This window comes from Myotis nattereri (genome assembly GCF_964212035.1).
Source record: "Myotis nattereri genome assembly, chromosome: 16".
NCBI classification, from domain to species: domain Eukaryota; kingdom Metazoa; phylum Chordata; class Mammalia; order Chiroptera; family Vespertilionidae; genus Myotis; species Myotis nattereri.
This window is the reverse complement of record NC_138091.1, coordinates 10,046,701-10,074,337: the sequence shown is the minus strand read 5'-3', so window position 1 is coordinate 10,074,337 and position 27,637 is coordinate 10,046,701. Positions and strand designations below refer to the sequence as shown.

The 27,637-nt window shown below is 44.4% G+C and overlaps 1 protein-coding gene across 3 annotated transcripts; it reads right to left on the bottom strand.

Moving 5' to 3' along the window:
• LOC308532278 (Golgi apparatus membrane protein TVP23 homolog B) lies at positions 1-27,132 on the bottom strand. 3 transcript variants are annotated; one of them, XM_081109637.1, is made up of 8 exons: positions 26,858-27,132; positions 23,830-23,912; positions 23,009-23,043; positions 21,583-21,617; positions 18,589-18,678; positions 17,046-17,177; positions 7,740-7,868; positions 1-6,458 (listed from the first exon to the last, which is right to left on the bottom strand). In XM_081109637.1, the coding sequence occupies exons 4-8, from the start codon at positions 21,604-21,606 to the stop codon at positions 6,432-6,434; spliced, it is 402 nt and encodes a 133-aa protein (XP_080965763.1). In that variant the 5' UTR covers positions 21,607-21,617; positions 23,009-23,043; positions 23,830-23,912; positions 26,858-27,132; the 3' UTR covers positions 1-6,431. The 3 variants fall into 3 exon arrangements, with proteins under 3 accessions (XP_080965763.1, XP_080965762.1, XP_080965761.1); XM_081109636.1 differs by lacking the exon at positions 21,583-21,617 and having other exon boundaries at positions 26,858-27,016; XM_081109635.1 differs by lacking the exons at positions 21,583-21,617; positions 23,009-23,043 and adding an exon at positions 22,721-22,865 and having other exon boundaries at positions 26,858-27,016.
• Between the last annotated feature and the right edge of the window lie 505 nt (positions 27,133-27,637).

Below are 27,637 nucleotides of genomic sequence, written 5' to 3'. Positions count from 1 at the left end.
AGAGAGGGAAAGACAGAGAGAAATATCTATGTGAGAGAAACACATCGATTGGTTGCCTCCTGCACGAGCCCTAACCAGGGCCCAGGCTGGGGAGGAGCCTGCAACCAAGGTATGTTCCCTTGACCTGAATCAAACCCAGGACCCTTTGGTCCACAGGCCAACACTCTATCCACAGAGCCAAATCAGCTAGGGCTGTCAGGACTTGTTAAAGCCTCCTAAGAACATCTCACTCCCCATATTGCCCTTTAATTTTTAATTTTTTTTTACCAGTTTGTTTGTCTCAACAGGTATTAGAAACTCAGGCAGTTGTGCTATTTAAACAATTGCTACTTTTTTTTTTTTTTTTCCAACAAACCACCTGGAGCTAGGGCTTTCCTCATTAAGTCTGTTAAATAAAGATAAGCCCTACAACTGGAACTTCCTAGGGAGCTGCCAAACAAATCCAACAGTGACAATTCTCTGAGGATGAGACTCCAACACCAAACCTATTTGGGGAACTTCTAAACTATTTCAGTGGTTGGTTTTCTCAGCTGTGGTGGTTCAAGGTTGCTGGTTTTCAAGGCTACCACAGAGCTGAGGAGAGGTAGGATGAGGACAAGTTAAAACACCACAAAGCTTAATATTTTTATAGAGATTCAACCATTTTTATTTAATACATGTTTGTCATGTATCCTAATTAATCCTTTAGTTAATTTCTGGAGCTTGAAAAAGTTGATTTCGACAAATTCTGCCAGTGTTCTCCTTGCTTCCATGGAGGATCAGATCTTTGGAGATCTTTACTCCACCATTCTTGAAATGTTTCTCCAGAATTTCTCTTAGTAGAAAGTGGGATACAATGGATTTCTCTTAAATTAATGCAAGCAGCATATACTGAATTCACATAGAACACCAGACATTCCACCTATGATATATACCACCCAAATAAGAATTGTCTGACTTCTCAAATTTCATAGAATGTCAGCACTAGTTTCCAAAGTCTATGGCACCCACCCTCAGTAAGAACTCAGAATATTGGAACACCTGAGTACAAGCTCAAATTTGCTTTTCAGCTCCATCTGAGCAAGGAAGTCTAAGGGACAGACTGTCCAGCTGTAACTGAAGACCAGTGTTTTTCACACCTTCAGAGCCACAGCAAATTTTTTAAAAAAATATTTTATTGATTTTTTTTTTTTTTACAGAGAGAAAGGGAGAAGAATAGTTAGAAACATTGATGAGAGAGAAACATCAATCAGCTGCCTCCTGCATACCCCTACTGGGTATTGAGCCCGCAACCAAAGTACATGTCCTTGACCAGAATCGAACCTGGGACCCTTCAGTCCACAGGCCGATGCTCTATCCACTGAGCCAAACCAGTTAGGGCTCACAGCAAATTTTTATTACAAATATTTTTAAATACCCTTTCTATTATTCTAAAAAACATATAGATGGATAGACAATATAACTTATCTCAGGCATTTTTAAAATCAATGTCTAATATAAAGGAGAAATAAAAGGAAGCAACTTATGGAAATATGTAGTTCAATATGAAAGGAAATGGCCACAACTACTGAAGACACAATAAGGTAGTCAGGTGCCTAATTTATGAGCATGTCATTAGCAGGAGTGTGGCCCTACAAATCGGACAAGGAAGCTGCAGCAGGTCTGACTTGCAATACAAATGCCATGAGCAATGTTGCCACTGGTGAGTTTTAAAAATGAGGGAAAACTCTTGGTAAAGTGCTGAACAGGGAGGGTATAACCTCTTCCACTTGACAGTTGCTTTTGATGTCAAATATTGTAAATCTGCAACTAAAACTGTAAAATGGAGTTTTTATATGTACAATGGGACAGATAGTCTAGGCTCAGATAATTGTCAGTGCTCACCAGCTAGAGACCACGGGGCACAGACCTGTGGTTGAGCAGTTGGGCTTATTAAAACCTTTTGCACAAGAGAGACCACATCAAGGGTGTCTCATGGAGGGTGCTAAGAAGGGCTTATTACAGGATGTGGGCCTATAGGTGGGCCTCTGTCACTTCACGAAGGGCTGGCTCCATGGATCATAGTTGGATTGGGTGCTTTCAGAAAGTAAAGCAAGCCTGAGTGGTATCCTAATAATTTTCATCTAGAAAGTAGGAAGAACAGTGGTCTGAAGCTGTCTTTAGTAGAGCAGCAGGCACTCATGTAAGCCAGGGGAGAGGGTGTTAGGTCTTTTTTGAGGTCTGCACAGCACTTCTATGCTCCCTCATGATCACAGAGTCCTTATTTTTTCTTGCACCCTCATGGTCAGAATGGCTCTGTCAGATGTTGATGGTGTATACAATTATGTTCAACAGACCACCACAGCCTGGCTGTCAGAACAGGTCAGCTTCCAGAGGTTGCTTTTTCTTTCCCTTTATAAGCAGGTTTTTATGGACATAACTATTCATGAGATATGGAAGTTATTAGACATACATGACAATTTTTGGTCCTGTCCTCCTCTTGGCCTGGCATCCTTGGCTCTATCCACGAAAATAACCAATCATCGTGCTAATCAACCCTTCTCTCTCCATACTACAAAACACTCTCCCTTGTGGGTGGCACCATTCCCATGAGAACTACTGCTCTGAATATTCTAAATCCAATCCCCTAATCATATTAGAGTAAGGATACATACTTAAGAGTACACCAGCCTACACCCTCACTGAACTATCTTGATTTAATGGCTTTGCATAAAAAGTTGCCTTTACAAATCCATCTAGACCAAAGGCTATATATCTACTGTAGGAAGAATGCCAAGAGCGTTGGCCACCACAGGGGCTGGTGTCACCTACAGAAAGCCCCACATGAGAAGTATGTGAAAGGCACTGCTAGATGCCTACCCAAAGTCCCTTTTCCCTACTAACAAAATTTCTTTTATTCAAGGCAGCAATGTGCCTTCCTTCACAACCTGTTTTCCCAGACTTCCTTCCTAGGTGACACCATTCTGGCTAATGAGATGTAAGTAGCAGCAAAAGTCTCCTGTGATTTCTTCAGCTGTGACAGTCATGACCCTGAGGCGGCGCGCACAGAGACAAAACCCAGCTTTCTAAGGAACTGTTTAGTGACTACAACAACACCAGCAATCACCTACTTTCAGACTTCCTTTGTTGAAATCCATTATTTGTAGGATTTTCTGTTACTTGGAGTTGAACAAATTACTAACAGAGGAAATTAATAGTTATAACAGGTCATTGAGGAAATTAAAAAATGGAGGTTTATGCTAAGCTTATAATATTACAATCAACTGGACACAGACAGTGCTCAAATTATACATGGGGAGGAGAGGTTGAGTTAAATCTCCATTTTTCACAGAAGGAAGTCAACAGCTAATCATAAAGTCACTAAGTCAAGAGACAACATGAGCACTAAGCATATTATTAGAGCTACAGAGGTAAACATCCCGAAGCAAAACCAAGCAGTTGACAATGTTTGCTCCTGGGGAACGAAAGTGAGAGTGGGCTCAGACTTGCATTTATCTGTTGCCCTTCTGTACGACTTCATTTTCCGACCATGGGTGCTTTCTTTCTTTAATTAGTTGTAGTGGGAAAAAGTTACATGTGAGATTACGTTTTCCTTGCCACTAAATTATAACTTCTTCAGGAAATGATAGGCTTCTTCCTTTCTTATTTAGAACAACATAAAGGTTTGAAGGAGTGTTTTCTGATTTTCGTAAGAATTTGGTATTCTTCTGATTTTATTTGTAATTAAAAAGTATATTTAACATATGATTTGAGACTATATTCTTCAAAACCAGGAACGGACTGGTTTCACTTTTCCTAGTAGTGGTTTGCAAACAGCGGCTCAGGGGGCTCCTTGGAAATTGGGAGGTAGGGCTGAGAGGGTGACTCCAGAGCCTCCAATTCTGTTTCCACTAGAGCAGCTCTGCTTTATTTATTATAAATATTAAGCTTTGCCACAAGACTTGGAAGAAAGAATTGTACTAGTATGAAAAATCACTGCACTATGGGCAAAAGTTGGCACAGCTGAACAGGTACCTACTGAATTATTCTATCCCAAATACTATGCTAATGCAAACAATTAGGGGGGATGCTGAAACTACAGTTTATTGAAGAATTCAGTTAGACTTTAGCAATAGAAAAGCCAAAACAATAACACTCAAACAAGATAGAAGTTTGTTTCTTATTTAAAAACTAGAGGCCTGATGCACAATATTTGTGCAAGAGTAGGCCTTCCTTCCCCTGGCTTCCGGCACCAGCTTCCCTCTGGCACCCAGGACCCAGGCTTCCCTCGCAGCCCCATCTTCATTCGGAAGGACTTCTGGTCTAATTAGCATATTACGCTTTTATTATTATAGAAGATTCAATAGGCAGTTCAGGGTTGCCATTCCCATTAGAGGGAGCTCAATACCCACCTTATTTACCTGCTATTCACAAGCTCCACCTATGTGGTCCACAATTCAGCTAGCAGGAAAGAGAAAAGGGGAGGGGACAGGCATGCCCCTCTTTTAGGAATACTTCCTGGAAATGTGCATGTGGCCAGAACTCAGTCACATGGCCACATAAGATGCAGCAAGCAAATCTGGAACAAGCTGTCTTTGTTGCCATGTTCCAGCTAATAAGTAAGAAACATGTAAGGGAAAATGGATATTAGGAATAAGTGGTAAACTCTGCCACATGCATATCCCAAAAATCAATTCATATTTGGTTTGAGGGACTGCAGGATCAAGTAACAACATAGCTATATCAAAACCTGTATCCATGTGTCCCCTGTCAGACTCTCAACTTTAAAGATTTAGATCTTTCAAATTAAATAATAACATGTCTGTATGCAGCGCTGACTTTCCTCACCAGATAAGCACAAGTAAAATGGCAAACAGGCATTTAATAAATGAATGACTTAATAACTTAATGTTTCTTAAGAAAGGAAAAGACACTAGAGCAGGGGTGGGCAAACTTTTTGATTCGAGGGCCACAATGGGTTCTTAAACTGGACCGGAGGGCCGGAACAAAAGCATGGATGGAGTGTTTGTGTGAACTAATATAAATTCAAAGTAAACTTCATTACATAAAAGGGTACGGTCTTTTTTTTCAATAGTTTTATTCATTTCAAACGGGCCAGATCCGGCCTGTGGGCCGTAGTTTGCCCACGGCTGCACTAGAGACAGGTATTTCCTCTAAACACAGTACTGTATCCTGAAGAGACTTCCTGTAACCTGTTTCCTTGGACAAGTCACTTGGTAACCTGACGTTCCAGGCATCACATGAAACGGGTATGTCATGAGGATCAAATGAGATTACACATGTCAAGGGCTTTGTAAACATTAGAGTTTTATACAAATATAAAGTTATGCGCTTTCAAAGCTATCACTCCAATAGACACTTATTCAATTAAACAAAACATCTTTAAAAAATTTTAACAATGTATAAATACATTGACAAAATAGTCTGCTGATTACGACTCCAACAAAGGTTACCTACAGTATACCTATAGGAGAATTTACATGTGTCCGTAACAGTTCCTAGACTGTGACACATATTGCTTTTTAAGAAATACCATTAACACAAATGCATGATTTCTAATATCCCCACTAAAGCAAAAAAAAAAAAAAAAAAAAAAGATTCATCAAATAAAATGTCTTTTAGGCATTTATTATGCCAAGTATTTAAATAATTATTCTTATTATGACATAAGAAGAATGCTCTCTTCATGGTAAAAGGTTTCGTTAGGCCAAGGACCACTGACGCTCTTCAGGAGGTTCCAAAGCAAAAGCTGGTTGTCCTCTCCAAAAATAAATAAAACACAGCAATCTCTAAGTATCCCTTACACAGACACCATGAAAACTCATTTATATTAACGGACTGAAAATACATGACTTGTTACAATAAAAATAAACAAAATTTTAGAAACTAGCTCATGCCACTGATCCAAATTTGGTTTTTATCTGCCTGTGAATGCCTAAGATAAGAGTTTCATTATGAAGTACATAGTAAACCATAAAATTAACAATTATTTCTATCTTATACATAGCCAAAGTGCTCACTCTTCCCATGGAAGCAAACCTTTCTTCTGAAAATAATCTACAGAAATATTTAAATACACATAATTTTGAAATGAGATTAAGAACAACCTTCTACATTCTATGGATCAAAATGCAAAAGTCTTCATTACATATATACATGAACATAAACACTTTTGTCAAACTGCAGTACATGGATATTACATGACTGTGCACACACATATGTACACCATGATCCAAATTTTGACAATGTTTCTAGCAACACCATATTTTCAGCCCCAAATGCTAACAAGAAAATGAAAACTACTTTTCCTTTTTTCTTAAAGTAAATTTTCAAATGGAAAAACAAACCCAACACTCCTCTCTGCTACATGTACTGAGTTCTAAAAGGCTCAGAGTGAAGAATCTCTTCAGTTGTTCCCAATATAACAGAACACACGGGACTCCTCTCCCTCTTCAGGAAGTCTGATCATCTCCAGTGTTCTGCAAAAGAGTAAGAACTCCTGAATAAAAAAAGCTATTTTACTTAATACAGACTTCAAAGAACTAGAGAAATACTCCGTATTTGTAAGCAGAGCTAGCTACATTAACTTACATTCAATGGCCCCAATCATGTTAAAAATTACAAACATGCTGGAGAAGCAAATCAATGGATCCACCCCAACGTCCAGCAGGTCAGTGTCATTTTAGCAGAGTATCGCCAGGTGCCAGGTAAGTCCACTAATCCTACCCAACACTCACTTTCACTGTATTCAACATCCACCTCCATTTCAGAAACACCAAAAATCCTAAGGAAAAACACCTCCTAAGCACACACCTGACCATTACCATAGGTGGACCACAGCAAAGATGATTTGGCACCCTGCAAAAACCCTCAGGAGGAGAATCATGTCTCTCCAAAAATATTACTTTTTCTACTTCTCATCCTTTATACAAGAGAAACCACAGCAGAATGAAAAGAACAATGAATTTCAGAGAGGAGAGTTTAATAAACCCTAGTTTTGTACCATTTATAAGTTGTATAATCTTGAGTAGGGCTTCAGTTATCTAAATACAATTGTTGGACCCACTGGGAACTTGTTAGACATGCAAATTGAGACCCCACCCAGATCAAATGAATAAGGAACTCTGGAGGTGGGACTCCCCACCCATGTTTCAGCCCTCTAGGTGATCCTCATACTTGTTCAAGTTTGAGAATCACTGTCTAATACAATACTACTTGATAACCTACTGCCTGGAAACAAAAACCTAATCATTTTTCCCAAGAAATTTAACAATCTACGATTACTACTTATCCCATTGAAAACCCTGATTTAAATATTCATATTGGGGAATTGTAGTAAAACCATTATGTTCTAAAAAAAAAAAATCTCGGTACTTTAAAACAATCTTTAAATATACAGTCTTATTTTGTTTCTAATCGTTCTTTCTACATAAAACCTAAAACCTTACAATATCATTCTTCAAAACTGTTAGAGCCCCCAGAATTAATGAAAAGTAACTGATTTTTTTTTTTAGTAAGCTATTATCAATGACAGTTTCTCTCTCTGGTTTTAAAATAATTTTAGGACACTGATAATACTCTGGGATGTCTTAAAAGCCTTCAAAAATTAATTAAAATAACTATCATTAACTCATACCTAAATAAATATGTGCCTTAAAAAACTTTAAGTATTTCATAAAAATTAAACTCTACAAGAGTTAGAAATTACTGCATTAGTCACTTGACACATCAAATTTAGCCTCACAGCCAGAAAAACTTACTTGTCTTAAAAACTGCTTTCCAAGATAAGATGTAGCCATGCTGGTTAAATTCTTTCTGCTACCCACTTTGCACCTGATGTAGCCATATAGGTTGGCACCTTGCAGCACCACACCCATGGTAACCACAGCCTAGGAGAGAAAAATAAGCAATGATTACTGACCAACACCATGAATGAGACCCAACAGTGTCCTGGGGAGAAGGAAAAGGAAGCTCTATGAAGGGGAGCTGTGCCAATAAGACTCCTTCACCTACCAGAATAGATCTATGCAACATGTACTCTGCAAAAGGCGCCCCATCACCTGCCTAACGAACATTTATAAACACGTTAAGCGCCCAGCCTGTTTTGTCTTCTGGATGGAAAGTATAGTGTCAGTCACCGGTGAATAACATGGGCTTAACGTGTTAAATACACATGCTACAGTGGGCACCATGTCGCCCCTGGGAATGAATCCAGTGGGGAACTGTGGTAGGCAGTTAGACAGACATGAGCAGGGCGAGGATGAGGGGCCAGGTACAGAAGGTCATCAGGGTATGCTTTACCCAACAGAAGAACCTAAATATATAAATTCAAAGTGAATGAAGGTAAGACAACACAATAGAAGGAGGTGAAAATGAAGCTGGCAGAGCTAAGGAATACAGAGAAGCCTCTGCGGACGCTCAATCCGAAGTAACCCACTTCTTTCTCTTGCACTCTCCACTCTGACTGGTGTCACTGCCTTTCTAATACGGCCTGCTCTCTGACTCTCTGACGCGCTGCTGGTCCACAGGTCCACAGCACACTCCACCAGAACATAAGCTCTATCAGAGCGATACCTTGTTTATCTGGCCCTAACAATACCCGCAGTGCCCGAACAGGTCTGGCATAAAGCAGGCTCTTAAAATATTTGCTACATGAATAAACAGAAGAGAACTGAGAGATCAAAGCAATTAAAGATGCTAGATGAGAACAGATAAAAACAATACAACAGAGATAACAAATACCTCAGAATCAGAGAAATCAAAAAATAGAACATAAATTTAAAGACTTAACATAAATTTAAAGACTTAACAGAAGACAATTTTCCTGATTCGAAGGAAAACCTACGCCTACATATACGAGGGGTACAGTTTCCAGAAAAATCAATACAAAAAGATAAACACAAAGACATTCCAGTTATAATATTTTAAAACTTCAAAAATAATTTAATTTTGTCCAGGGAGAAAAATGATTCACTCACTTCCATGGAGATTATGTAAGCCTCAGATTCCACGGCAAAATTCAATATAAGTAAGAAATGTCTTCTAAATGGTGCAAGAAACTGTGACCTGAGGTCATTATCCTAGCCAAATAGGCATCCTCCTATCTAATAATAGACAAACATGGTAATTAACCATACCTCTGCTATGCTTCCCATTGGCTAATCAGCAGGATATGCAAATTAACTGCCAACCAAGATGGCGGCCGGCAGCCACACAGCTGAAGTGAACAGGAGGCTTGCTTGCTCCAGTGGTGGAGGAAGCCAAGGTTCCCCGCCTGCCCCGGCTCAGCTCTGAGCTCCAGATGCAACAATGTTGTAATCATAGAAGCTAAACAAACCCCAGGTACCTGCTTTCAGCCAGCTGGGCCCTCAGAGCTTAGAGCGCCAGTGATGGCAACAGAGTTTCAATTATAGAAGCTAAACAAACCCAGATACCTGCTTTCAGCCAGCCATGGCCTCAGAGCTGGAGCTGGCTCTCAGCTCCAGTGACTGCTATAGAAGGTAAATACATCCCAGAATAAAAAAAAAAAAAAAAAAAAAAAAAGAGGCTGGGAGCTTCAGTCACCCGCCAGCCTGAAAATGGCCCTCAGCCCCTCACCCAGGTTGGCCAGGAACCCCAGTGGGGACCCCCACCCTGAAGGGGGTATGACCAGCTGCAAACATCCATCAGCCCGTCATCCAGGCTGGACAGGCACCCAAGCGGGACCCCCACCCTGATCCGGGACACCCTTCAGGGCAAACCAGCCAGCCCCCATCCGTGCACCAGGCCTCTATCCTATATAATAAAAGGGTAATATGCAAACTGACCCTAACAGCAGAAAGGCTGGGAATGACTGGTCACTATGACACACACTGACCACCAGGGGGCAGACGCTCAATGCAGGAGCTGCCCTCTGGTGGTCAGTGCGCTCTCACAGGGGGGAGTTCTGCTCAGCCACAAGCTAGGCTGATGGCTATCAGTACAGCGGTGGTGGTGGGAGCCTCTCCTGCCCCCTCAGCAGCGCTAAGGATGTCTGACTGCAGCTTAGGTCTGCTCCCCACTGGCAAGTGGACATCCCCCGAGGGTTCCCAGGCTGCCAGAGGGATGTCTGATTGCCATCTTAGGCCCAATCCCCGGGGAGCAGGCCTCAGCCAGCAGATGGTCATCCCCTGAGGGGTCCCAGACTGTGAGAGTGCACAGGCCGGGCTGAGGGACCTCCCCCCTCCAAGTGCACAAATTTTTGTGCACCAGGCCTCTAGTCCTATATAATAAAGCGGTAATATGCAAATTGACCATCACACCCTTGCACAAGATGGCCACCCCATGAGGCCACAAGATGGGGGGCAGAGGAGGGCAGTTGTGGGTGACCAGGACAGCAGGGAAGGGCAGTTGGGGGGACCAGGCCCGCAGGAGAGGGCAGTTGTGGGCAACCAGGCCTGCAGGGAAGGGCAGTTGGGGGTGACTGGGCTGGCAGAAGAGGGCAGTTGGGGGCAACTGGGCTGGCAGGGGAGCAGTTAGGCATTGATCAGGCTGGCATGGGAGCTGTTAGGCGGTGATTAGGCAGGTAGGCGAGCTGTAGGGAGTCAGCAGTCCCAGATTGTGAGAGGGATGTCCGACTGCCAGTTTAGGCCCGATCTGGCAGTCAGACATCCCCAGAGGGGTCCTAGATTGGAGAGGGTGCAGGCCGGACTGAGGGACACCCGCCACCCCAGTGCACGAATTGTATGTACCGGACCTCTAGTTCAAGAATAAAGTTAGTAGGCTCATATCCTTAAACATGACAGAGCCAAAGGAAAACAACACCTAAAACTTGCTTTTTAAATCACCCAACAATGAAATTTAGCCAACCATCCAGGACATCAGAGGCAAAACTGCAATAAAAAGACTGAATCAATGTATTTTAAAATACTGTAGATCAAAGACAGAACAACTGGTCAGAAATGTCATTCAAAAGGTAATTATTATGAACCTTGACAATAAAAATAATAGTGGAACAAACAAAACAGGCGATAGAAAAGGGAACAAACAAAGGAGGAACTTTAGGAGTATTCCATTTCTTTTGTAAACAAAGTCAATAAACAGGTTTAAGTGTATTACTTAAAATAAAGATTGTTTAGTAAAGTTTTTGGGAAGACCAACATTACACACATATTTTCTACTGCATTCATGGGTCAACTGTATATTCAACAAAAATTCAGAGGTGGAAGCAGGGAGGAAAAGTAGGAGAAACCATGTGTGTTAACTCTTCCATCTCCATAGCAGGAAATCAGATATTAAATGCATTTCCTAATTAATGAAAGAAGGTATGATACAAACATGTAATAAAGATAAGTACTAGAAAAACTAAAAGTAGACAATAAATCTTCCAACTTGAAAAAGGGAAAGCATTTATGTATACATGCAAAGAAAACGAGAACCTACATAGCAAAACAAAGACAAGAAAATATAAAAAAATAGGGAAAAACAATTAAAAAGCAAATATATCTGATACCAATAGTCAAGTGAGACAAACTTAACCATTAAAAGAGCAAGACTCGTAGTTTGGGTCAAACAACAGATTACATTTTCCAAAGATAGCAGCCAACAGTATCTCCTGTTCCACATGCTCTTCTAGAACCTCCTTTAACATGAGTCCTCCCCTCCATAAAGGTGTGAAGCCTAATTCCCACTCCCTTGAACAGGGATAGGTAGCAAAGTGATGCTGTGACTTCTGAGGGTAGGTTGTTATTACGGGCTGAATCATGTCCCCCAAAAGTTCATATGCTGAAGTCCTAATCCCAGTATTCCTGAATCTATCTATATTAATAGAAGGGTAATATGCTAATTAGACCGGACGTCTTCCAGACATCCTTCCGGACGTCCTTCCAAACAAAGGCATGGTGGCGGGGGCCAAGGCAAAGGCGGTTAGGGGCGATCAGACCGGCAGGGGAGAGAAGTTAGGGGCAATCAGGTTGTCAGGGAGAGCAGTTAGGGGCAATCAGGCCAGCAGGGGAGAGTGGTTACACAAAATCAGGCAGGCAGGCAGGTGAGCAGTTAGGAGCCAGTGGTCCCAGATTGTAAGAGGGATGTCTGACTGCTGGTTTAGGGCTGATCCCGCAGGTATCAGGCCTAAACAGCTGTCGGACAACCCCCGAGGGGTACGGGATTAAAAGGGGTGTGGGCTGGGCTGAGGGACATGCCCTCCGTGCACAAATTTCGTACAACAGGCCTCTAGTCCTATATAATAAAAGCCCAATCATCCCGCCAGTTGCTCTGCAGAGGGAGGCGACCAGCGGCTGCAGTGGGGGATGGGGTTGGCTGGCTGGAAAGTGGGCGGAGCCAGGCCAGCAAAGGCGGGTGCTAGCAGGGACTCCCCAATCACCCTGCCGGTCACCCCACAGATTGGCCCTGATTGCCACCCAGGCCTAGGGACCCTACCCATGCACGAATTTCGTGCATCAGGCCTCTAGTCCTATATAATCTATACTAATAAAAGCCTAGGTGGTCCTCATGCCCTCATGCCGTCACAAGATGGCCACCCCCATGTAGTCACAAGATGGCTGCCCCACAAGTCGTCACAGGATGGCCATCCCATATATCATCACAAGATGGCCACCACAAGATGGCTGGCAGGGGAAGGCAGTTGTGGGCAATCAGGCCAACGGGGGGTTGGGGGGACAGTTGGGGGCGAATAGGCCAGCAGGGGAAGGCAGTTGGGGGGGACCAGGCCTGCAGGGGAGGGCAGTTGGGGCGATTGGGCCGGCAGGGGAGCAGTTAGGCATCAATCAGGCTGGCAGGGGGGCTGTTAGGGGGTGATAAGGCTGGCCTAAACTGGCAATTGGACATCCCCTGAGGGTCCCAGATTGGAGAGGGTACAGGCTGGGCTGAGGGACAACCCCCAGTGCACGAATATTGTGCACCTGGCCTCTAGTAAAGAGCTAATATACAAATGGTTGTCACGCCCTCATGCTGTCACACCATAACGGATCAGACACTCAACACTGGGGAGAGAGGATTGGGGACCAGCTAGGCACAAATGAGCTCACGAGAGAGGAATGGGGACCAGCCAGGCTGCGGCTGGGAGAGGGACAAGCTGCCTGCTCGATGGTCCCGGGCACCAGCAGCTTTGCCTGCGCCGGCCTGTGGCCCAAGAGAGGGACAAGCTGCACATCCCAGGGTCCCGGGCACCAGCGGCTATGCCTTAGCCTGCGGCCCGGGAGAGGGACAAATCGCAGGCTCTGCGGTCCCGGGAGCCAGTGGCTGGGTCTGTGGCCCAGGAGAGGGACAAGATGCCCGCCCCACGTCCCGGATGTCAGTGGCTACGCCTGCGGCCCAGTCCAGGAGAGGGACAAGCCACATACCCTGAGATCCTGGGCACCAGCGTCTACAACTGAAGCCCGGGAGAGGGACAAGGTGTCCACCCTGCAGTCTGAGGTGCCAGCAGCTGCTCCTGTGCCTGTGGCCAGGAGAGGGAAAATCCACACGCCCCACGGTCCCTGCAGTCCCAGGCGCCAGTAGCTGCGTCTGCACCTGCAGCCCAGGAGAGGGACAAGCCACCTGCCCCACAGTCCTGGGCGCCTGTGACCCGGGCGAAGCTGCCCACCCACTGTCCTCTTTTGCTGCGGCCAGTGCAGGCGAAGACAGCCGGGTCCTGTGTGCCTGCTGCTGGCCAGAGGAGGAGAAGCCCAGGTCCCGGGTGCCTGTGACCTTTCAGAAGAGGGAATCCAGGGTCCCAGGTGTGGGGTGAGGGTGAGGCAGAGGCGGTTCGGGGTGATCAGGCCAGCAGCGGAGCAGTTAGGGGCAATCAAGGAGGCAGGCAGGCAGAAATGGTTAGAGGCGATCAGGCAGGCAGGCGAGCGGTTAGAAGCCGGGGGTCCCGGATTGCGAGAGGCAGTTGGACATCCCCCGAGGGGTGCCGGATTGAAGAGGGTGCAGGCTGGGCTGAGGGAACCCCCCTCCCCGTGCACAAATTTCATGCACTGGGCTTCTAGTTCTATCTAATAAAGAGGGAATATGCTAATTGACTGCTCCGCCCTCAAAAGTGGCGACACCCACAGCCAATAAGGAGGGAATGTGCTAATTGACGGCCACGCTCCCAAAGATAGCGGCACCCAATCACCTCAGCCCCGCCAGGGTGGCAGGCGCACGGCAAAGCCAGGCCTGCCCCCAACTGGGCCTGGCTGCTACATGTGCCTACCTCCAGAGACACCCAGTCCCCTCAGCCCCTCAGCCCCCTAGGGCCAGCCGGAGGCACAGGCAAGCCTTGGATGGCAGCTGTCCAGCCGCCGAGGGCTGCCCGAGGCTCAGGTAACCAGGGCCGGCCGAGGCTTGTGCTGCTGGGAGTAGCAGCAGCAGAGGTGTGATGGGGCATGGCCTTACCCTGATTGCCGGGTCGCCTCTTGCCCCGAGGGGGCAGGCTGGGCTGAGGGAATCCCCCCATCCAGTGAATGAATTTTCATGCACCAGGCCTCTGGTCTAATCTAATAAAAGACAAACATGCAATTGACAGTACCTTCGATATGCCTTACGGCTATGCCCACCAGCCAATCAGAGCAACTATATGCAAATTAACCCAACCAAGGTGGCGGCCAGCAGCCACGAAGCTGAAGCGAGCAGGAGGCTTGGTTGCTCCAGTGATGGAGGAAGCCAAGCTTCCCAGCCAGCTCTGAGCTCCACTGAAGGCAACAAAGTTTCAATTATAGAAGATAAATAAACCCCAGATACTTGCTTTCAGTTGGCTGTCACCACGGAGCTGGAGTGAGCAGGAGCTGGCTCTGAGCTCCACTGAAGGCAACAAAGTTTCAATTATAGAAGGTAAATAAATCTCAGAATTAAAAAAAAAAAAAGAGCCGAAACCGGTTTGGCTCAGTGGATAGAGCGTCCGCCTGCGGACTGAGGGGTCCCAGGTTCGATTCCGGTCAGGGGCATGTACCTGGGTTGCGGGCATATCCCCAGTAGGAGATGTGCAGGAGGCAGCTGATCGATGTTTCTCTCTCATTGATGTTTCTAACTCTCTATCTCTCTCCCTTCCTCTCTGTAAAAAACCAATAAAATATATTAAAAAAAAAGAGAGAAAAGAAAAAAAGGAGAGGCTGGGAGCTTCCGTCGCCGGGGGGCTTGGCCAGCCTGAAAATGGCCCTCAGCTCCTCACCCAGACTGGCCAGGCACCCCAGTGGAAACCCCCAAACCTAAAGGGGGTGTGGCCAGCTGAAAACAGGCATCAGCCCCTCACCCAGGCTGGCCAGGAACCCCAGTGGGGACCCCCACCCTGAAGGGGGTGTGGCCAGCTGCAAACACCCACCAGCCCCTCACCCAGGCTGGCCAGGTCCAGGACACCCTTCAGGGCAAACCAGCTGGCCCATACCCATGCACCAGGCCTCTATCCTATATAATAAAAGGGTAATATGCAAACTGACCCTAACAGCAGAAAGACTGGGAATGACTGGTCACTATGACACACACTGACCACCAGAGGGCAGATGCTCAATGCAGGAGCTGCCCTCTGGTGGTCAGTGCGCTCTCACAGGGGGGAGCTCTGCTCAGCCACAAGCCAGTCTGATGGCTGCCAGTACAGCGGTGGTTGTAGGAGCCTCTCCCGCCTCCTCAGCAGTGCTAAGGATGTCTGACTGCAGCTTAGGCCTGCTCCTCGCTGGCAAGTGGACATCCCCCGAGGGCTGCCGGGCTGCCAGAGGAATGTCTGACTGCCAGCTTAGGCCCAATTCCTCAGGGAGCGGGCCTAAACCAGCAGGTGGTCATCCCCCAAGGGGTCCCAGACTGCAATAGGGCACAGGCCAGTCTGAGGGACCCCCCCCCCCCCGAGTGCACAAATTTTTGTGCACCGGGCCTCTAGTATATATAGAAAAGCCTAAGCAACTGAATGGCCGAATGATCGGTTGACTGGGGCTATGACACACACTGACCACCAGGGGGCAGACACTCAATGCAGGAGCTGCCCCTTGCTGGTCAGTGCACTCCTACAGCCAACCTCCCAGGGCAGGCCAACCTCCCATGGTTCCTCCCCCAGGAGGGATTGCCAGCCAAGCCAAGGGACCCCACCCATGCACAAATTTGTGCACCGGGCCTCTAGTGTGATTATATTTAGAGACAGGGTCTTTAAAGAGGTAATTAAAATAAAATGAGGTCACTAGGTGGGCCCTAATCCAAAATGACTGATGTCTTTATAAGTAGAGGAAAACAGGACACAGGAATGTACAGAGAAGTCCATATGAAGACACAGGGAGAAGGTGAACATCTACAAGCCAAGGAATGAGGCCTCAAAAGAAACCAACCCAACCAACACACTGACCTGAGGCTTCCAGGCTCTAGAGTTGTAAGGAAATAGATGTTTGTCATTTAAGCCACCCAGTCTGTGGTCTTTTGTTACAGTAGCCTGAGCAAACTCGTACAGTTGTAAAAGGTAATTCAGATTGTGAGCTCAAACACTCTTAATTGGAGCTTGGCCCTCCAAGTAAGCAATCTAATTGCCATGGGAACACCAGGCAATGAGGAAGCCCAAGCCACTTGTTCAGACCATGTGGGAGGCTGTAGGCCTCATGAAGAGGAGATGCCACTCCAGCTCCCAGCCACTCCAGCAACTGACTGACTGCAACTACAGAAGCCAGAACTTCCAGACAAGCACTTCCCAAGCTCATAAACCAGAGAAACAGAGGGATCATGAAATGTCTGTTGATGTTTTAAGCCACTAAATTTTGGGAAGATTTACTGTATAAGCAATAGCCAGAACAGGTTAGCAACCAATATTTTAAAAAAGACTAGTCTGTTAGTTCCAAACTAAGATAAACATGTTTGTCTGGAGTTTACTGAATATCCTCATCCCACAAGTTAACAATGTGATAAATAAAGTAATCTCTGTACCAGGTGGGTTAAATTAAAATTCTGCCAGACATCCGGACAACTGGTGAAATTGGGTCTTTACTATGACTCTGCTCATCAATGCTTAAAAAGGAGAGTTGGGAAATCAAATGGGAAATTTAGGATCAAGCTGCCCACTCAAGATGGGACCCTAATGTTAACATAGATGGATGTTTACTATGATTATCCATCAGACATTTTAATGGATTATTCAATAGCTATACACTGATACTCACCAACCACTTCAGTCTGAAGGAGAAGAGAGCGCTGAAGGCAAATATCACCCAAAGCACTGGACAGGCAATAAGTCCTAACCAAAAGATTCTTGATTCAGCCTCGGAAATAGTTTTATTCTCTTGAGGAGATGCCTACACAAGAACATGAATTTAATAACCATCAGTAAGACTGTTTAACATTTTTTATGAAAAACACTTTATCCTCAAATTCAAATAAATACAGACAACCAAAGTCCTAAGTTAGAACCATCACTCTCCTCCCCCGACCAAAAAAAACCAAACCCAAACAAACAAACAAAAAACCCAGCTACTAGGTCTACCATTATTGTAACTTTAGGAACTGGTTTAAATATACAGTGGGGCCTTGACTTACAAGTTTAATTCGTTCCGTGATGGAGCTCGTAACTCAAATTACTTGTATGTCAAATCAAAAAGTGAACAAGTGAGACACGTGATGCTGGGCTGATGTTGTGGCGTTCACTGTGACGTTTGCTGCACCAACTAGCGGTGGGGTATCTGAAGCTGGCTCGTAACCTGAATTTTAGCTCACAACTCAAAGCAAAAAATTGGCCGAGAGACAGCTCGTATCTCGAAAAACTTGTTAGTCGGGACACTCGTAAGTCAAGGCCCCACTGTACTTGTTTTAAATCAAGAATTTTCAGGACAGAGTAGAGAGTTTAAGAATGATCTCTGATAGACTTCAATTCTTCTTGTATTTATAATGTTTATGCATATAAGGAAGCTTTAAATGATACCGTCTTAGGTGAGGATCAAGGATATCAAGATAATAGTCATCCTAAAAAGTCGAGTCAGGGTCCAGAGGAAAAAAAATGGAATTGAGGGATTCTGGATAATGACCCCAATATCTCAGCAGAACCCAGGAATTGATAAGAGTGGTGAGTTGTTTATAAGGTAGATTTTATAATGCAAAGGAATATGGGCTCACTAAGCTTATGCTGCTTTCTGAGAAACACTTGTGAAGGCCCTTCCAAGCAGAAGGCAAGAAATTTCATTGGTACTGTCTCCAAAAGTTTTGTCCTCTGCCTCCCAAACAACGTTCATTATAGACAAGCAGGCCAACCCAAAACAGACCAGGGTCCCCTAAGACTCCGGAAGGTCCAACTTAAAGATGGCACTGCGCTGATCAATTCAGATTTTCTATCCAGTTGCAATCCTTCTTTCTACTGCCCACAAATGGGAAAGAACCATTGGAACAAGGACAGAACAAGCTATTAGAAGCAGTAATTCCAGGCCAGGCAACTTAAGGAGAGACCCTTTGTCATCAGCTCCTAACAGGCAACTTAGCACACTATATAAACTCTAACCCAAAGTCCACCCCCTGAGGATTCCTTCCTGTACAGTTGCTGGTATGAACTAGTAAGAAAAATATAATTAGTTTTAGAAGGCCATCTGGTTTAGCATTGACATGACAAATGATTTGGATAGTACTTTTAATCTTGAACACTTCATCCATAGACACTCAAATGTAAACTACACATAATTCATTGAATGATACTAAAAACTGGGGGAGGGAGGAGTTTACCTTCCTGGACTCAAACACCCAATGGCTTTTTCCATCTTCATCAATATGATTCCACCAACGCAGGCCAACCATTAGTCTACCTGTGACATTCTGGTAAAGATTAATATATGCAACATGTTTTAAAAGCATTATTTAAAGATCTACCATATTATTTCACAAACAAAATAGCATCAACTTTACCTCCATAATATTCAGTTAAAGACCATTACATACCAGGCCTGGATAAAAGATTAAACAAAATGGCAATGGCAGGACCAGCAAGGGTGGAGGTGACAGGGTAAGCATACATAAACACCTCCTTTTCCCTCATGAATTCTTGTCCTTTCTCCGGTTCAGTAATTTGTTTCAAAACGCCTTGCTCTTTAGCTACTGTGACTTATTTTTCCTATATATTCTGACTGCAGCTACATATATTTTATATTTTATAACTACATATCTCTTAAATTGGTTATTATGGACTGAATGTTTATGTCCCCCCAAAATTTATATGCTGACACTCTACACACACCATGGATTTTAGAAGGTGATTAGGATTAGATTAGGTCATTAGGGTACAGCCCTCATAGATGGGATTAGTGCTCTTACAAGAATCAAAAGAGATCTTCTGACCTCTTCTCTGCCCTCTACCATGTGAGGTTACAAGAAGAGGTCAGCAGTCTGGAACCCTGAAGAGGGTCCTCAGGCGAAGTCAATGATACTGGCACCCTGATTTTAGATTTCCAGCCTCCAGACCTTGGGAAATAAATCCCTATAGCTTATATGGCATTCTTTTATATCTGCTCAAACTAAGACAATGGTTGCAAGTACTGGACTTCTCTCAGTACTTCAAATATACCAAGTTCTTTTCCTCTTATGAACATAACTAATTATTTATTTATTTATTTTAAATATATTTTATTGATTTTTTACAGAGAGGAAGGGAGAGAGATAGAGAGTTAGAAACATCGATGAGAGAGAAACATCGACCAGCTGCCTCCTGCACATCCCCCACTGGGGATATGCCCGCAACCCAGGTACATGCCCTTGACCGGAATCGAACCCGGGACCCCTCAGTCCGCAGGCCGACGCTCTATCCACTGAGCCAAACCGGTCTCGGCATAACTAATTATTTTGATAGCTTTCCTGATGCTTATTATTCAACAAATATTTATTAAGCATGTCATAAAAGGGGGATAACAGATGCATTTTTTGTCCTCCTGGAGCTTCACGTGTTTGTGGGGAAGAGAGGCAGCCAACCAAAGGGCGTAAGTTCCCTTACCAAATGTGTTACGTACTGTGAGGGAGAGGTGTGGGGTGCCTTAAGATTCTAACAGGGAAATATTATCTCGTCAGGAATCAGAAAATAACTCTCTGAGAAATCAACATTTGGAATGAAATTTAAAGAGTAAGTATAAATCAATAATACAGAAGATTTTTAATTAATGGCATCCACTAATAGATTCAGAGGTTCTGTGAACTTAGAGGGGGAAAATTATATCTTTTATTTTCACTATCTTCTGGCTAAATTTAGTTTACCTTTAAATAATGAATATAGACAATTATCCACAGTACTGGTGGTTTGTCACAATAAAAACCACAGAATAGTATTTAAAAGCACTATTCATAGCTTCATGGGACTGGAAAAGGAACCCACGGAACAAAAACAATTAGGAATCCCTATGTTAAGGTAATATGCAGATGAGAAGAACATTCTAGGTAGAAAAGCAGACAGTTCTGTTTTCTTTCCAAGCCAAGATATTTTTTAGATTGGCTCTTTTAAAAGTTCCAGTTTCGACAACTATTCTTTATTAATTTCTAGTTTTGTTGCACTGGGCTAGAAAACGTAGCTACCCTGAGCAATTTATTTGGATTTCCTTCATAGTGATATTTGATTAATTGTATAAATATTGCATAGGAACTAAATTCTTGTTATTAAATTATCTTTGCATGTAAAAAGTTACAAATACCACTATTAAACTGATCTCGTTATTTCATTCAGATCCTTTCGACCTTATTTATATTCAGCTTTTGTTGCTTTAATTGGTCAAAGACAACTATTATCACAATAATGTTCCTTCTATTTTCTCCTAGAGTTCCTAAGTTTTTCACTAGACATAGTCTGATGTACTGTTATTCTCTGAATGAGCCTTACTGTGATTCATAAAATGAGTTTCTTCCATTGAATGCTGTCTTACTCCCATTTCTATTTTATCTAATAATAATAATAATACCAAGTTTCTTTTTTTGAATTGGTCTGATGTTATCTTTGCATTTTATACTTTTTTCTAATGTCATGATTTCAGTTAGAACTTTTTGGTTGGACTTTTGATTTTTGGCACAATCTTAGAATTCTCATCTTTAAAAAGAGAGTTTAATCAAATTACATTTACTGTTAGTACTAATTTGCTACTACCTGCATCACCTTGTACTATGCCTTATGACATTTAAGCTTCCTTGGCATGTGCTTTCTTTCCCTTGCTTTATAAACTATGTTTAAGTTGCTCCTATCTTCTCCAATGCTATGAAAGATACACACTTACTTTAAATTTTACTAATAGTTAACACTAGAATTTTAAAACCATTAAACTTTTTTAGTCCATCAGAGTATGGAATAAAGCAAAAGTACCCATATAGACTGTAACATTTAAATTTTTTAAAAATTTTAAATAATTTTTTGTTTTAATGATTATATCTCTTCTTTTGACAACTATACTGAGATTTATAATAATTACTAGTATGATACATCTGTTTTAACTAGGTTTTGAACCCTGCCTACCCCTTTCCCAAGTTCATTCAATAATTTCCCCATCTTGACTTTTTAATTACGCTTCTTATAGCAATTGTTTGGGTATCTGTAAGTAATTTTGCCAGATAAAGGGTAACATTTTTAAATCCCTCATTAAAAACAAACAAACAAAAAAAAAACACCCCAAGTTATCAAAAAATATACTTTGGGGGCATATTTTTTAAACCTCTAAGCCCAGAAGGATTTAATTGTAAGAGATGGGAAATTACCAGGAAGAAGTGACTGAAGGCCATGTTCCATCCAGCTAAACAGAAATTACATGAACAACAAAAGGGAACAAAATTGTGACCAAGATACAGCAAACACTTTAGAGCATAAAGCAACAGAAGAAATTCAAAGAAAAGCAAGCCAAAGAAGACTGTACAAAAGAAAAGCTTAAATAAAACAGACTTCTGTACTCCTCATTCTTGGCATTTTGTGGCCTATGGAAACTAGCCATCACCAAACCAAACACTTCTGGTATTTGTAAGAATCAAAAGGTCTAAAAACTGCTGTGTTAGTGGTGGTGAACAGACTTGTCACATCTTACTGGTCTTTGAATCAATATATGTCTCTGAAATTCCAAAATTAGTTTTTGCTTTTTTCCCCCTCCTCCCCAAACCATTTTACCATGAAAATTTCAAGCACACAGAAGAGTAGTTTCACAGTTAACACCTATATACCTACCACCTAGAGTCTACAGTTTATACTTTAAAAGTTACTTTATCACATGTGTACCTATGTTATCTATCCATCCATCTCTCTACTCATCACTGCCTTTGAGTTTGAAACCATTTCTTACATTCCTTTCTATCCCCTACAACTTCAGCATTATTGACAATTTGGGCTAGATAATGCTTTGTTTTGGGGAACTATCCAATCTGTGCATTTAAAATGTTTAGCAGCATCGCTGGCCCCTACCCACTAGATGCAAAGAGCACTCTTCCCCCACCTGTTGTGATAACCAAAAATGCCATCAGACATTGAGACATATGTGCCCTGGGGGGAAAAACAGGTCCTGGTTGAGAACTACTTCGCTAGAGCCTTCACAGATGGTGGGTACTCAAGTATTTGTGAACAAACTATCCTGAGGTCTTATCTAGACAGCCAGAAGTGATCCCAAAGCAAAACAGGTGAAATGGATTAGAAGCAGTATGTAGTCACATTAGATTTTAAAGCTGATGTAGGCTGACAAATAGTGTAATAATCTACACATGATTTGATACACCTGGCACTTTAACACAGATGAGGCCAAAGGTAACAAAAAGATAAATTAATAAAAATGCTATGTTTCATTTTTTGTACTGTTTATACACCATTCAATCTCATCGTATTAAATGGTTTCAAAATAAAAACAATCAAACCTACCTTGACTGCCCAAAAGTCACATGACAATAACAAGATAATCGTCACCATACAGGCAATAAAGCTGCTGCTGAACAATTCACAGAGAAGATAGACTACAATTGCACTGACTCGAAAGAATAAATGGAAAAATGATGCCACTGGATGTCTGAAAACCAAAACATAACAAAAGAAATGTGATTACATTTTAGACAGTTACTGCAGATGTAGATGAAAAATGCTTCAGCCATAGCATAACCATGCAGTTTGGTCAAAATAAAAGATGATTTGAGGAAGAAGCAAATCACCAACCTCTTTTTTCTTAAGTCCCATTATTTGACTAAGCCCTGTTGTAAAACAGCAAATACATTATGTAAACAGGACTTTAACAGCTCATTGAATACTTCAGGCATTTAGACAAAGTAACCATCAGGAAGAGTTTAACAGCTTTATTGAGATATAGTCCATATACCTTACAATTCACCTATTGAAAGTACATAATTTTTTTAAATATATTCATAGATTGTACAGCCATCACCATAATTACCCCAAAGGAAACCTTTACCCATGGGCACTCACCCCCATTTATACCAACCCCATCCCTTCTCCAGCCTTAGGCAACCATTAATGTAACTTTGTATAGATTTGCCTATTCTGGACATTTCATATAAATGAAATTGTGGTCTTTTGTGACTGGTATCTCTCACTTTGTTTTCAAAGTTCAGGTAGAATCTGATTCCATTAAGTGAATTTCTTTAGAGAGAACTAAATTCGGAATAGAAATGTTTGGCATAATATTTTCATGTTAGTTTATATAAAAGATGCAATTCTGAAATTTGCACAATAAATCAAAATGTCATAATGCATCTACAGAAACTACTAGTATTTAAAGGAAAACATAATAGTGTTCATGTAATTGAATTTGCAGATTTGAAAACAGTGTTGAGTAAAATTCCATGTCAGTTATGCACAATGAGAATCTGAAATGTCCCCGTTTTTGTCTAAGACTAAAGATCACACTAGTGAGAAACAATATTCACAAGGACATCACAACCTCTCTGCTTGAATCCCATCAGCTGTCACAGGCAGAAAGTACTGGACACTAACACAACTCGTAAAAGTTATCCTCATACCTGATTTTGGATTTTTGGGGTCGATTAGTTGTTTCCTCTTCTGCATCAAATAGTGCAACATCTTCACTGTCATCATTACTGTCCTAATAAGAAAATTAAAATAGCCATGAAGCAAAACGAATTCAGTATGTACATGCTGACTACATACAGGGCAAGCATGCTAGTCAAAATGGAAAACAAGGTTAAGGCATGGTCAAAGCCATCTGGAGCCAGAACTTAGGAAAAGGGCATGTGCAGCCCCTTCACCCCCGTCCAACCAACTGGCAAAACCCCACGTGGTAATCCAAGTATCTGCTGTCTCCATCCGTGCCCAAGCTGATAAGCCTGTGAAAACCACCAGGGTGCAGCCGATGGTCCTGCATTGGGAGAAACTCAATATTTCTGGCTCCTTCACAGAACCATCTGACTCGCATTATTTCCCTGACCCCTTCTCATAACTCTCTTTTTACCCAAAGCAAAACCATTTGTGCTCTGAATCGCTTCTCTTCCTGCCTCCTCGGGGGCTTGTTCCATTAATTTTCCCTTTATTTACTTTCTTGTATCTTCAAAGCTTTCTATTAGCTCTTTCCAATCAGCACAGAAACTTCTTCAGGTGTCCTTTATAGAGTGAGAATATTATTTAAAAACCCTGACCTGAATCTCTCCTTCTATCTCCCACTTTCCAAAGGGTTCCTTCCTTTCACAACTTTAGACTTCTAAGAGTGGTTCACATTTCAACTCACTGCAGTTCACCTTCAGCCTCAACCACAGTAAATCTGCTCTTTATACCTTTCCTAGTGCCAGCCACTCATCGGCCTCCCTGCTTCTAGTTATAGTGGCAGGCTCAGCTCCGCTCCAGCCTCTCATTTATCTACTGCGTAATCCTCCCAACACGAAAATCATACCGTCACTCCCGGCCCAAACTGTTTATGGTACCCCTACACGTAGGGAATAAAACTTAACTCCCTCCCACGCAGCTTGGATCTCATGATCTGATCCTCTCCCTACCTTCTGACACTCCCTCCCACTGGACACGACAGCTACTACATGTTCTGAAAACACCAGGGTCTCTCCCCTCCTTCTGCCTTTCCCGTTTACCCAGAAAGCTCTTCCCTTTCCCATCTCCTACGTAGCTCACCATTAGGCAAAACCAAATCATCTTTCAAATTTCAGCTCAAATACTGATTTAACAGAGGAACTCTCCCTGGAATCCCCAGACATACCATTTCCCCTGTTCCCACAGCACTTGAACAAATCTCCATTTGAACAATTATCTCGAGATATTCTTAAGCAAGAATAAGAATTATTCTTATGTACTTCTCCTTCCCTCCAAGCGGTAAGCTACTGGAGGGCAAGGTCTGACCCTACGCTGTACGTCCTAGTGTCTAGGAGAGCAGGCGGCCAGGCAATACAACGCACCACAGAGGAGGCGATCACCCATAAAGCGTGGCGGACTGATCAGTGCCAGGAAAAAGACAAGCGCAAGTGGGAGCACAGGGCAGAGGATGAGGAGAAGCTTCCGGGAGGAGAGTTTACCAGCGGGGCCGCGACAGAACAAGTAGGCTCCTGCTCATTCCAGTCCCTTACCTAGGAATATGTTCAAAGGTACAGAGTGAGAATACACAGAGTATGTACAGAGAACGGCCAGAGCCCACAGAGTAAGAGAAAGGGGAAGATGTGGAGGGGGAACCAAGGCTAGAAAGGTAAAACGGACTCAGGTCAGAGACCAGTTGGTCCTCAGCCTTGGTTACAGGCTGGAACCACCTGGGTCCACCCTGAGGTTCAGGGGCCAGGGGCCGGGGGTGTGGTTTGGGCACCTGGATTTTTGAAAGCGCTCTAGAGCAGCGGTTCTCAACCTTCCTAATGCCGCGACCCTTTCATACAGTTCCTCATGTTGTGGTGACCCCCAATTTCATTGTTACAAATTGAACATAATGAAAGCATAGTGATTAATCACAAACACAATATGTAATTATATATGTGTTTTCCGACGGTCTTAGGGGTCGCGGTCGAGAACCGCTGCTCTAGATGGTAACACTGCAGCCAAGAGTATGACGCTACGGAATTACCGTCCTAATAGGAAAATCAAATACCCCTGACGCCTTCAGCTCTTGATCCAAACAGTCCAGTCTGCAGCCAGCAGCCAGGGTGGCCTTTTCACGTTAGGTCATATCCTTCCTCTACTGACAACGCACAGCACATGGCTGAAAAACAGGCTCCTCCTGACACAGCACAACCGGGCCCCGCTCCCCTCTAAGCCCTCTCAGGCCATCCCCTCCATGAACCGTGGTGGGACAGTAATGCCTCCTGACTCCGCCAGGGAAGTCCAGGTTCTAATCCCCGCACAGGGTGAATCTGTACATTTACTTGGGAAGAATATTTGGCAGAAGGGATTGAATGAATGGTCCTGAGATGGGAGATCACCCAGGTGGCCCCAGTGATGCCATCACAATGGTCCCTGTAGGGGGAACCCAGGAGGGTCCGAGCCAGGGAAGGTGATGCGACCATGAAAGGAGAGATCGGAGGGAAAGCGGCCACTGCGTTACCCGCGGGTCCTCAGTGGCCCGCCGCCGGCCTTTCCGGAGGGCAGGGCCTGGGCGGCGCTGGGCCGCAGTGACCCCTCCAACAAGGGAAAACACACCTAGGAGCGAAGTGAAAGCGCACTTTGCAGAACTCTTCTTTAAAGAAAGGACTCTGAGTTATCCAGACTCATCTGACCGGAAACGTGGGGGCTGTGAGTAAATCCTCCAGCCACCACCGATGCAGGGGCAGTGGGCAGCGCGCCCCTCGCGGTCAGGCTACGCCTCCCCCGCTCCGCCCCGTTCCTGCAGCCGCCCCGGCACGCAGCGCCCGCGCCCGTCCAGTGCGCGCGTCCACAGCAGCGGCGCCCCCGAAGCCGCCGCGGCCCGCGCCCGCCCCCGCCGCTCCTCCTCGGGCTCGGGCAGCCACCGGCGGGCGGACGCCAAAGCCCGGGACGTTCCGCTCGCGCCCCATCCTCTCCGGGCCCAGGCTGGGCACAGCCGCCCACACCGCCGCCGCAGCCCCTCACCTGCTGCAACATGGCGGTCCAGGTTAGCCTCACTTCCGGGAGCCACGTCAGCGCCGACCGCCGTGCGGGGGCTGGAACTGACGCGACTGGGTCACCAAAGGCCTAGAGGAGCCGAAGTGCAGTCCCCAGCCCGTCCCCACTTCCGCTTCTCAGCGCCTCGCGGGAGGAGCAAGTACCGGGGCCGGGGCGAGCGTGGGGGGCGGGGCGATCCCGGGGCGGGGCGAGCTGGAGGCCCGAGAGTGCGTGGCGAAGGGTCGCGAGAAGCGGGCTGGGGCGGGGCGACCAGGGATGGGGCGGGCTGGGGCGACCAGGGACGGGGCGGCTCGGGGGCGGAGCGACCAGGGACGGGGCGGCTCGGGGGCGGGGCGACCAGGGACGCGGCAAGCTGTGCGGGGCGAGTGGCGGGGTGGCTAGCGGTGCTAGTGCCACCCGAGAGCTATTACTAGTATTCCTACCAGCATCAATGTCCGAAGGCGAGGGTATCATATTTCTACCTTAAATTTTAGAAGCAATGGAAAACAATTGATGTGCTCCTGCGAAGGGGTAAAAAGTTAGTAAGAAGAACAAAGCAGGACTCCAGTCAGTAGTGGAGAGTTTAATTATGAGAGGAAAACACACCCGGAAAGAGTAAGGAATAGAGAGGCCGAGAGCTGGTCCCCGGAGTGTGAGCTGCGGGGTTTGAGCTGCCCCAAAGCTCCCCACCTCCGCTCCTCTTCTTATTGATTAGCTAACCTCTGTACATCTTTCTTTGTAAAGTGGGGATGATAATGGTAACGTACG

Coding starts and splice junctions, on each gene's coding strand:
- LOC308532278 (XM_081109635.1), bottom strand. Junction 18,679..22,720: donor GTGACTTTTGGGCAGTCAAG/GTAGGTTTGATT, acceptor AATCTTTACCAG/AATGTCACAGGTAGACTAAT. Junction 6,459..7,739: donor GAAAGCAGTTTTTAAGACAA/GTAAGTTTTTCT, acceptor ACTCTTTTGCAG/AACACTGGAGATGATCAGAC.